Raw genomic sequence first — 12842 nt, forward strand, 5'->3', positions numbered from 1 at the left:
TCTTGCGCCATGGACTAACTATCAGTACGAAGTGACAAAATGATTCAAAACACGGCTGTGATACGTTATCAGATGATGTTCACCCGAGTTACAGAACACGTCAGTGATATCAGCGCGGTTATCTTAAAACCGTGCTTACTTAGAACTTAGCCATGTATGCACGTTTTAAAAGTGACTGTTACTGCGTAGGGGCGTGAACGATTACGCCGTCAAGGGCGAGTAGACAGCCCGTTGTGCGCAGCTTGTGGCTCCTGCGAAACACTTGACCATCTCGTATAGTGCACTGTCACACATTTGCTACGCAGCGGTCTTTGCTGATTAAGGAATATGAATTCCTAAGACTTAAGATCGCGACCCTAGACGACTACCTCTTTATGAGTGGCAGTGCTCCCGACGCGACCAGGCCCACCGAGCTCTCCTTACATTTATGAACCAAACGGACCTAGCCACCCGTTTATAGAGGGTATTTTTTATTATTCTTTTTTCTTTTTTATTATTTTTCTTCTTTTTTATTACTTTTATTTATTTTTTACTCATGCTTGTCGAAGTCTTCGTCATTTTTTTCTCTATTCCTCATCTTCTTTCCCCTTTCTTCCATGTAATCTTTCTTTCCTCTGTTTCTTCCCTCCTCCTGAAAGAGTGAGCAGGCGTTGTGCCCCTCCAGGTGGCAGTTGCCAGCTTGCTCTCTCCCTCGTTCATTTGTGCCCTTGTGTGTCTGTGTGTGCAAATCAAATAATAAATCAATTGGTTTCTACGAGAATTATTAAAGAAACTTCGATGCTTGTGTGGTATACCTGTCCTGAATTTCACCCATACTCCACTTCATAGATAGCCTCCGATGCTGTGAAGGCTGGCGAGACTTAATTATTACAGCGAAAGCTCTTATGAGGCCTCAACAACAAGGACCGTTTTTGGCACCATAGGTACCCACAGCTAACGGTTTCTGTAAGCGCTATCACTCGAAATAAAAAAAACGAAACAAAAACCAGCATTCACTTGAGTTCAATACTGGGTCCTCTCTGTAACAGCCCTTATTCTACCGCAGGGACATACTGGTGTTGTTTGTTTCCTTCTTCAATATCACTATTGCAAAAAGACCCTATATATTTGCTATGTCGACAAGAAACCACGTTAGCATACGTATCATGGCGTGCTAGATGAGTAAAATGACAACTAGGCGTCACACTATGCACATTTTGTAACCAGGCGTCGCACAATACGTATTGCGTAACGAGCCGGTCGTTGAATGCGTCGAACCAATTGCGAAGGACTCAGTCTAAGCTCTTTATTGTCCTAAAGAGAGACATTGTCGACGTTGGTGGAACAGTAGCTATGGTGCTCAGCTGCTGACCCAAAGGTCGCGGGTTCGATCTCAGCTGGTGGTGGCGGTCGCATTTCGATAGCGGCGAAATGGTAAAGAACCGTGTATAAATACTGTGCAATGCCAGTGGCCATTAAAAAACACTAGATGGTTAAAATGTCCGGAGCCCTCTACTATGACGTCTCTCGTAATCATTTCGTGGTTTTTAAACGTAAAACCCCAGATGTTAATATTACAATAAAAGAGACAGGTCGTGCCAACACGGACACAAGAAAGACTTACGTAAAGACACCACAAATGCATACTATTACCTGAAGATGCGCACAATGACGGCGGAAAAGAAACAAGGCGCGAAAGCTTATCTGCACGCGCCCATGCAACTTGCGAACATATAAAACTTGCACGCGTGGTGGGGAAAGATAACTGTTAAGACATTCGATTTAATCTTAATTCAAGGTAATCGAAGGTTGGCTCACGCCTGTGCTACTGCAATTATCAATATGACATGCCTCAATAATCAGATGCGTTACTTTATTCCTATTGATTGATTGATTGATTGATTGATTGATTGGCTGAAATACTTTCATTGTGATATAAATAACTTTATTGCTGTCCGTACAAAACTGCACATTCATCAAATTAAGGCGTGCACTTACACTACCGGCAATGGAAAGGAAGATTACAAGGTGAGCCTCCGGCTAGCGGTCTCTTAAGTTCCAATAACCTTTGGTTAAGGCATCGACTCGTCTCTGGTACGTAGAAGCGACTGCAGCTGAAAGGGACAACACTGTTACGGCAATCAGTGAATTCGTTAGTCTGTTTTACGAAAGGAAGATCGGTCCGCTTCTTGTCTCTTACTCACTTATTATTTCTCTTCACAGCGACACACATCTAGCTTCTTGGCAGCGAAAAAAAAAAAACAGTAACGCCGTATCTACTTCCTACTTTATTTAGCCTGTGATATACGCAATAAATTACCGTATACCTACGATGCGTTTCCTCATTTGACTATCTGCAAGCACGCTCGGACTTGACAAAACGGACTCCTTTAAACGTTCAGCGACACTGGCCACAGCTAGAACAGGACAGCCTACATCCAAAAGACTTGTAACGTGTGCGTCAAATCTATCACTCACTTCCTGCTGACGCGAGAAGTTTAAGAGGTTTTTTGAAGACCTTGTATAAACGGCCAGCATGCGGGATTTCTCTAAAACTTTAGCGAATTTCTGTAAACTATATTCCATTATTTTGAGGCAATACTCTACTGATTACAGCTCTCCTGCATTTGATTCAAGATTTTCACTCACTGATATTACCGCGATTTGAAAGTCCTCACCTTACAAAAATAAGGTAATTATCTACATAACAAAAAACGTTAATCATGGAATTACCTAAAATGCCTTCCAAACATTCGTCAACCTTGCTAAGGTATAAATTACTAAGAACCGGGGCAAGCTCGGGGCCAATACATGTTCCTGATTTCTGCACTGAATGATTTCCATCCAACATACCAGCATCGACATTAAATACAAAGAAAAAATCTTTAAAAAACCCTCGCAGAAACAGCACACTTATCACTGAAAGCCGTCTTGTGTACTCGTTCGTCAATACAGTCACTCACGCGTCTTAACAAGTCCTCATGTGGGAAAGTGTAATACGGTTCCTAAATATTCATACAAAAAGCCTTACAGTCAGTGGGATTTTTTTTCTGAAAGGTGCTTAAGCAGCACCTGAGAATTAGGCATACGGAAATGGTCTCAAAAGCTCAGAGTGGCCAAGCAGTTCTACAAAGAACCAGATAAGGCGACTTGCCAGGATCCTTTTAAATGGGAAGCGTTTCTTAGCAAACTTCGGCGACTTTGACCGTATCTGTCTGTCTACCCATCTATCTATCCGCCTATGACTTTCTCTGCGAGAATCGTTCGAAAAATCATGTAGCTCTTATGTGTTTTCACTAAGCAAAAAAAATCTGAAAAAAGTGATACCGTCTTCTTAACATTACAGGCTATTCTCTCAAGGTTATGTCTCAACAAAGGTCGACAGCACGTTTCTTAACTACCGATGTCTTAAGTGTTACCATCCTAAATTTTTTTCGCGGCTCTGATAATGTTTTTTTCTGAGATAATATTGGCTGCCATAATTACTAAATACCTTTCCTTATCTGAAAGTACTGTCTAGAGTGTCTTCATCACACAATCAATAACGAAAAGCCGGGTGAAATCTGGACATTTGACGTGCATATTATATCCCCTGAAACTAACACTCTCACATTCAAATGAACGTGTATACCTCATAAAGTAGGCGGATGGATGACCGCCATCGTATAGTTCAGTGGTAGAGCTACGGATGCGTTAGTCGGTCGGTCGGTCGGTTGGTCAGTCGGTCGGAATGGCTCAACCCACCACGGGGGATCAGCCATGAATATCGGTCGGTTGGTCGGTCGGTCGGTCGGTTAAACCCGAGAGGAATGGCTCAAGCCATCATGGGGGATAGGCCATGAATAGCGCGACAGTGGTATTTTGGGAAATAAAAAAGGAGAAGGGAAACGCCTTAATAAATTTTTATTTGAATGAAAAGCTTAGTTGTGCAACAGGCAATTATCAATTATTTAAAATAAAACAAAAAATAAATAAATATATAAATAAAAATACAGTAAATACTATATGGCATAGACCAATTACAAAAATAAGTAATGAGTATGTACCTGTGAGATTAGCATTGTAGCCGTTTCGATTTTTTATATTCAGAGATCGGCGTTTCGGTCCCAGCCAGTGACAAGTTATCTTTTCGTCTACTTCTGTTTCTTCACATTTACATTACAATGACTTGTCTAAAACCATCTATTATACTTTTCTTGGCATTATTTTGGTTAGTTTTTAATAATATTGTGTCTAAAAAAAACATGACCCCTTAAATTTACATTTTTTTATTTCAAGCACACTTGTTAATTGCCCACTAAGGCGTAATTATCTATTTTATGAATTATCGAAGGGCTCACTACGTGCCGTTGGGCAACACACGATCGTAAACGCAGTTGTTTAACTTCATCGATGGTTCTGCTGCCGATGATGATTGAATGAGTTGGCGCGCTTTCTAATGAGTGGGCCTTTAAAACACCCAATAGTTGCTCAACTCACCTCTTTTGGCACCTGGCGCCTTCGTATTCTTCTGACTGGCAATATATGACGCGTTAAGGAGGCTCTATCTGCAGCATGAAATTCATATTCTAATTGAAGGAGTATCAGCAAATATTGAGTAGAGCACCTGTTTGCACGCAGACGACACAGGCTCGGTCCTGATTCGGACACGGGAATTTCAAAACGATAGAGTTAAAGAGCTCGTTTGGCTGAAAATCTGACGTCGGTGTCGGCGTCGGCGTCGTTCATTGTGAGTAAAAAATAATCTTGCTTGTGAGCGATGAACCGAGAAAGATGTAAAAAATATAAAAAAATCACTGCTTACCCAAGTGAATGATGATGAGTGAGGCGAAGCGTCCGTCCATCCATCCGTCTAGCAGCTGAATTTTATTTTAGAGAAATGTGCGAGTATCAATACACAGAACTGCCCTTGCGCGAGGTTATGTTGTTGGAAGCGTCTTTTGATCACGATAACACGTAATTATTTATGTCACTCGAACTTAAGAAAAGCGTGCAAGGTATTTCGTTCCTCTCAAGAAGGATTACGTGTCATCATGGCCGAATGGCGCTTCCGACAACATTCACTCGCACACTGAGAGTTTTGTGTATTTATACCCGCATGTTCCTTTAAAATAAAATTCCGTTGTGGGCGCTTGCCTTCGTGTGTCCCTTCTTCGCCCGTGTCTCTGAGTGCGCTGTAAGCTGTTATAAATCTTCACCAACAAGCCTTTCAAAAACTGCTACAGCTCTCGAGTAACATCATAGCGTAAAAACTTGGGCATTAAGTGGTTGAAGTACACAGCGACACGATATCACTGCCACGTTCAGCTATCTATCTATCTATCTATCTATCTATCTATCTATCTATCCACTCTAAAAATGATAAGCAAGAGATGCCTGTTTAGTCGGCCGGCTTTTCTTATTCAGCACTTAGTCTTTCTGCTCTTCTGCACGCCAGCCGATCTCGCGCGCTGTTACCCACGAGCACCACTCTTGCCACGAACCAGTTGTCTCGTCATCGCCTGCTTAAGTTGTGCTAGACCACAATTGGTAGGACAGAAAAAGGGGATTTTACGAATTCGTGTGCCTGCTCATGACATAAATAATGTGAGAATATACTCGCACGCATTGGCAAATCCTTTCCTCAAGGAACGTCTTGCACATAACAGCCTATGGGCTGCCGTACGTGGGCATGTGCCACAGGTGACTGACAGTTTATATGGACTCAGAGACGGCGAGAACAGACGTTGTCCATTTAGGTGCAAGAAAGTTGAAAAAGACAGATATTGGTTGCGTTAACCAGAAAATGCGAATATTAATTATCCAGGTCCCAGCAGGATTTCATTACAAGGTTTCCACGTGGCTATCAAGCATTCTACTACAGAGGCCTCGAAACATCAATTGTGGTTGCAGTGCTAGCGAATTTTACAGACATATATTTACTCCTATGACACAGTCGTCACATCTGCATGACATCGATCTTATATTTAGGTGTCATCCGCTGAAGTTGGCCTACGTAGCACAAGTCAGAGCTACAATATTCGCCAGCACTAGCTCACATATCAGCTTACTGACTCTGGTGTCCATGATATTCATGTTGCTGCTGGCGTCGTAACGTAGCTCTAAAGGACTGCTTATATCAAACATATGCCACTGTTACGCCTATAGGTACAACATTTTTATATACCTTTAGCGTCATTTAGTAACGTCTCGCTGAATAAACATATTATAACGCACCCATTACAAAGCGCTCAGACACATTTTCTTATCATCAGCAGCATAACCATCAACAAAGTGAACAACTGCGTAGGAGAAAGAAACAACTAAAAATGCAAAGAAAAAGTTCAAGGTGTTGTTTGACTAATAAACGCCAGGCATACTAATTTCGATCAGTTTAGGCATTCTCTCTCTCCTCCCGTTTCCCTATTGTTAACGGAGCCTGACACGTCAGAAGCCGGTTAAAACAGGATATGGCGTGTAAAATGCCCAAAAAGCAAGAAATCAAGGTATTATAAGTGACTTTCGCACAACCCCTAATAACCGTGGTTTTCCCGGCAGTTAAACACACTGGAAAACAAAAAGAGGCTACTTTTTTGCACTGCAAAACGCACTGACAAGCCTACTACAAGGGAAAAATACATTGCCGCTGAAAAATCGTATTTACTGTCTTTTCGTAAAGCCAAGGATTCATTTTTCTATATTGACTCACTCAACCTGCTACTAAGGAACCCCAAGCAATTCTGACAAGTTTTAAACCCCCCAAATCCTTCTGATATCGGACTAACAAGCGATTCGCACGAAGCACTGACTGACCATGATTGCGCAGAAATGTTTACCAAAGCATTTTCATCTGCATTTACTACTGAACTCGGCACGCCCTCACAGTCATTATCATTCAATTAAGAAACTTTCATGCCAGCGGTTACCTTCTTCGAAGAAGGCATTTCATCGATTATTAACAAAATGTAGTTCTCTTCGTCAGCTGCATGGATTCTATCAACTCGAAACTTCTCAAAAATGTGCGATCGACTTGTGCAGCATACTTATGTCTCATCTTTTCACAGTCACTCACCTCAGAAATCATGCCCGCTGATCGAAAAACAGGCAAGGTCTTTCCAGTCTACAAATCAGGTAACAGAAAATCACCCTTGAACTACCAACCCATTTCATTAACCAGCGTGCCTTGTGAAATCACGTAGCACGTCATCTACACGCAAATCATACACTTCTTGAACTCCAACGCAAGCTTTCATACTTCACAGCACGGATTTCGCAATTGCCTCTCCTGTGAGACCCAGTTAGCACAATTCGTTCATGAACTTCAGACTAGTCTCGACTGCAACATCCAAAACGACTCAATTTTTCTTGATTTCGCAAAAGCGTTTGACAAAGTTCCTCACCAGCGTTTGTAATTAAAATTTCAAAGCTTAACTTACACCCTAACATCCTCAAGTGGTTTGAAGAGCTTTTAACAAGCCGCTCTCAATCCGTCGGTGTTAACGGTCATCTGTATAAACCCCTTCCAGTAACTTCAAGAGTACCACAAGGGTCTGTTCTCGGTATACTCTCTTATTCCTAATATATAATAATGACCTACCATTGCATGTTTCCTGCAACATTCGCATGTTCGCTGACGATTGCGTAATCTACCATGCTATTACTAACCATCATGACCGTTTCATTTTTCAAAGTGACCTTAGCAGTATACTGAATTGGTGTAATGTCTGGCTAATGACTCTCAACCGTACTAAATGTATACTGTGTCCTCCTCTCGTCGTCACAATCTCTCTCGCTTCCACTACTGCATTTCAAATTCATCAATAGAGTTAGTAGACAGCTATAAATATCTAGGAGTCACCCTTTCTTCTAATTTATCATGGCGCACACATATTACTAACATAACTTCAGCATCGAACAAAACGCTCGGTTTTCTAAAACGCCACCTCCGACTCACCCCACCTCATTTTAAGTTACTCGCACATTTAAATCACTAATAAGACCAAACTAGAATATGCATCTGTCATCTGGAGCCCGCATCAAACATATCTAATCACTGCATTGGAAGCCGTTCAACATAGGGCCACTCGATTCATTCACTCTTCATATTCATATTACATCAGCATGTCAACCTTGAAAGCTGCATCCGGTCTATCACTTCTTTCTTATTGTCGTCGCATTGCCAGTCTTACCCTTCATCATAAGTTTTTTTTATTCGTCTCTCAATCAAGAACCGTATATCACAGCCGTATCACGCATTTCCCTCCGCACCAGTATTCCACTTCAAGTTGCCCGCCCGCCATCGCATACCACCACGTTTTCTGCTTTATTATTCCTCAGAGCAGCTTCAGACTGGAACAGCCTACCCTATGACATTGTCAACAACGCCTCATCATCTGCTTTTCAAGAATGCGTCACTGATCATCTGCCATGTTAATTGAATCATCACTCTTGGATTTTTTTTCTTGTAATCCCACTCCTTATGTAACACTCCTTGAATGCGGGCCTTTAAGGAAATGAAACTGAACTGAACTGAACTGAACAAGGAAACCCAGACAAAATTCAGACAAAATATTATCAAGGAAAAATAGCATGAACTAGTACACGACAATACTTGTTAACGGCAAGAAGCAAGCTCAACATCATCAGGCCAATACCTGTTGCAGCAAACGTTAGGTGTGCCATCTAAAAACATCACACAAGACCCAAAACATTCAGTACTCGATCCGTTCGTGTTGGTCGCATTTCGTCTAACCTAACAAATTTATACCATCGTTAAGTGTGTGGTAAAAATCGCAAGTGACAAATAAAATACAGACTTGTTTGTTCGTTCGAACAATGAGAAGAGTTACTGGTTGCAACACACAAGCGACGCGATGAAACCATCAGCTTGTGTGATCGTCATTGTCGCCGAAATAAACACAGCGCCTACTAGGGTTCATTGCCGACTCCCGTGGACAGGAAAATGCCTTCGCAAAGTGCGGGGAGTTCCTGAACAGCGAGTTGCAGTCGATCGAACCAGTAGGCTGCGAACCGACCACCCGGCACATCATGCGACACGCTGTCAGGAAGAACACGCTCTCCTCGCTACGCCTCCGGCTAATCGGTCGTCGTCGATCCTGGACGTCGCTGGCAGTGTCCTCGGCAAATGCTGCGTAGGCCACATTGAGCGCCGCGAAGTAGGTAGCCCGCGTGTCGTTCTCCCGCACAGCGAAGCAGCGCCCATCGCTACGGTTACCCACCGGCACATCAGTTGTTGCGCTCGCCCTGACCAAGACCGCGACGTGGGCTCGGCTCAGAGCCTTGAGCATCTCCGCCACAAAGAGAAAGCCCAGGCCACCATAGAACATAGCTGGCGTGCCGTGCGGATAGTACAGAGGGTGGCCCAGGGCACTCACGGCCACGGAAAGTTCGTTCGCTACCGGGTCGTACGTCACGGGCGACGAAGACAGCAGTCGGTGCATCCCACTCGACTCGCGGTGGAAAGGTGTGTTCGCGACGCGCTGCAGACAGCGGTGGCACTCGATCCAGTGGCGAGTGAACGAGCCGCTTTTTCTAGGACAGCAGTAGTAGGCGTTCTCGATTTCGTCCTCACCGTAGTAGCGTCCCGGAGGCCATATGCGCACCTGCATGGACTGGTACCGCGACAGCGCCAACCGTTTCGCTCCGGCATCGAGCTGCGAGGCGTTGAGCGCGGACACGACTTTGTCCATGAGACTTCCGAGGGCGTAGTTGAGGCGGCTGATATCGCTCGAAGATATGGTCAGCTCGATCGAAACAGCAGCAAGCAGAGGCCTGTGCGTAACACCGTAGAATATTCAGCGTTACAGCTCTAGAAAATAGAGATGGGAACTAGTTCGTCCAACAAATATCGTATGAATGGTATGCGATGTTTTCGCTAGAAACCCGGCGAGGGAGAGTAACTGTGCGTATTATGAATGTTGTGAATTATAAAATCATAAGCATAGACACGGGCACTCTACGCTATGATGATTACGCTTGTCATTATTTATTAAGTGGGCTGGTGTAAACAAACTTCATTATGTTTATTGCATCGCCGATCAATCTACAAAGCAATAGGCAGCGATCAGTAAAAACTAAACCACATTAATTATTTGCTTTTTTGAATTATTCAGAAGCCAGCGTTAGTTCTGAATCATAGAGTGTATGCCCCCATACAATAGGAAATTCACGTTCTCTGTTTCACAGTAAAGTGAGAAAGCTTAATCCACACGCTCCGCCACGTGGCCTAGCCTTGAGTTGACTGATGCCAAATGCGAAGCGCTGGGAGCTGTTGACGAGATAATACATCTGTGTACTTCGATAGTAGGTCGGCATGTATAGGTAGCACTTCAACCCCTAAATGCGGAGCTATGCGGCGCTGGCCTAAATCAAGCCGTTGCAGGACAGGCTGAGGAGTGATCAACTTAAGCTTGCTGACGAGTAGATGTATCAAAATTCATGATCACGCAAACTTCTGATCCACAATGGACGCTGTCTCGGCCAAAAACTTTTTGACGTGAGGCGACAAGAATGCAAGACAGCTGTGCGCCACATTAATATCTTTGCTCGTGAAAAGATTTCATGCGCTAAGGCGATATCGTACTAGTGCATGATATATGAAGCCAAACTTGAGGTACACCCAGTCTTACCTAGGATATGCGTGATCTCATCGTTTAGAATATATCATAACGGAATGACTATAATATTCTGTTCGTTATAAATCATCGAGTTAAGCTGTTCTTTTAAAAGGGGGGGGGGGCGGGAGTAGAGCTGTAGCTGGGTTGGTTGATTGCAAATGCCAGAGCTAATACAGCTATCACTTAGATGAAAACTGTGATCTTATGTTGAGAAGACAAAAGATTGATAAAGAAAATCTCGTCCCCAGAGCAGTAACTATTCTCAGGTGTCACAAAAAAGGCAAAATAGGCAATATAGGATTCCTACCTGTAGACTTCTTCCACGTACATGGCACAGTACACAGGCACATAGGCCGCGGAGTAGGTCTTGCCCCAGTGTACGATCTCTAAGGGTGTTCTTTCAAGCACCAGGAAGTACATCTGGACAAACTGCCAGGAAAAGTGGTGAATTAGCTGCTTGTCATCGTACGTGTTGAAAAGCAGGTTAATAGCATCCAGCAGGGAGGCGTCGCTAAAGACTTGGTCAGGGTAGGACTGGAAGGCTTCTCCGGACGGATACTTTTTAAGGTGTCGCAGCCACTCAGACGACGTTATTCTGCTTTTATGGTTCGAAACTTGCCCGATGGGAAGGACCGTAGTTGACTTCGCGTTTTTCGTCCGCACGTCCGTGAGCAACTTGATTATGTACGTCTGCTGAACAGCGCTTTCTCGTATATGTGACATGGCCGGGACGGATGTGGCATTACCGTAAAGGGCCGTGTAGTGGCTCATCCAGTAATCTATATAGCTGCCCCGTTGCATTACGTAGCGGTGGTTCATGGCGAACAGCGACAGGACGTCAGCATCACCAGTCTCAATGTAAAGCCTGGCTCCTTGAGACGCGTCTTTCCTCAGCTGGAAGCTGAGCCAGAAGGTCATCTGCCACCTCAAGGCCAGGTCTATGAGAACTTCGAGTGCGCTGACCTGGCTCGGAGACTTCTCGGGCCAGCTGAGGTTCAGCTCTTTGAGAAAGGCCACGAACATGGCTGCGTCGAGCAAGCTAGCGTGATCGCGTTCTTTAACGCACGATTCGTACATCAGAAGCGGCCTCTCGGCTGTCTTGTCCGCTTCGGCCACACGTCTTAAAAGGGACGGCAAGTTTTCAATCCACTTGATCGTCAGCTCACCGAGAGCCGTGGCTCCCAATTCAGCGTACGTCTGCGACGGCATCCAGCGGGAGCAAACGTGGCCATTGAAGTCCGTGCATGGGCTGAAGGCGTCGTTTATGTTGTAGTCGAGGTAAAGTGCGTGCAGCCGGCAGTCATCGGTGACGCACAGCAGAGCCCTCGGCCAGCCAGCGGGAGGCGTCGAGTGGAAAGCGTAGAAGGCCACCAGCATAGTCCCAACTATGGCCAAGACCACGCACGCAGTCGCGATAGCTCGCTTCGTCCTCGACGAAGCGACCTCTTTGAGGCATGACTCACCGCTGCCTGGGTTCTTATCCTGGAGAAAAAAACATATAACGTCGTATGCGAGTTTCCTAGGAACGTGAGTTATATACGAGTGGCTATTGCAGTGTCCACTGCGTTCGCCGTTTTGTTTTTGTGTAAAAAATAGTTCCCCGAAAGCTCTCACCGAACGCGTAATTCTACTTTTCGAGTACATCAATTTAACAATTAAACGGACACACAATTCCCATAATATAGATCGATACTGACATAGCTATTTAGTCAACTATTTCACTAAGCTGCTGATTTAAGGGCTCCTAACCTGTCACTGACAATCGAGCAAAGGTGGGGTTGCTTCCTGTCGTTTGTTCGCCTTCTCGATGCCATTTTTGACGTCAGCAGTCGGTTCACGGGACGTCATGAGGGAAAGAGCTGTCGATTGGTTTTGATATGAAAGATATCAGTTGTGAATTCCTTCCCTGTTTTGTCATTCAATCAAGCACATTGTCTGCCTTGACTCTCTTTATTATAGCGCGAAGTCACCCGCCACGGTGGTCTAGCGGTCATGGTGTCCGACAGCTGACCAACGGGTTGAGGGATGGAATACCGGCTGCGGCGGCCGCGTTTTCGACGGAAACGAAAATGCTCGAAGCCCAAGTGCTTATATTTAGGTGCGCGTTGAACAACTCCTGGAGGTCCAGCTTTTCTGAGCCGTCCACTACGGCGTCTCTTATAATATTGTGGCTTAGTGCGTTAAATCCTCTAAATTATCATAATTATCTTGAACTAGCAACTTATTTCTTTTAATAATGTTTGTTTT

The 12842-nt window shown here is 44.3% G+C and overlaps 1 protein-coding gene across 1 annotated transcript; it reads right to left on the reverse strand.

The window, feature by feature from the left end:
- Window positions 1-8149: 8149 nt before the first annotated feature.
- LOC142814030 (uncharacterized) lies at window positions 8150-12055 on the reverse strand. Its single transcript, XM_075891975.1, has 2 exons — window positions 10903-12055; window positions 8150-9750 (listed from the first exon to the last, which is right to left on the reverse strand). The coding sequence occupies exons 1-2, from the start codon at window positions 11970-11972 to the stop codon at window positions 8841-8843; spliced, it is 1980 nt and encodes a 659-aa protein (XP_075748090.1). The 5' UTR covers window positions 11973-12055; the 3' UTR covers window positions 8150-8840.
- Window positions 12056-12842: the final 787 nt, after the last annotated feature.

Source organism: Rhipicephalus microplus, chromosome 4 (genome assembly GCF_043290135.1).
Source record: "Rhipicephalus microplus isolate Deutch F79 chromosome 4, USDA_Rmic, whole genome shotgun sequence".
NCBI lineage: Eukaryota > Metazoa > Arthropoda > Arachnida > Ixodida > Ixodidae > Rhipicephalus > Rhipicephalus microplus.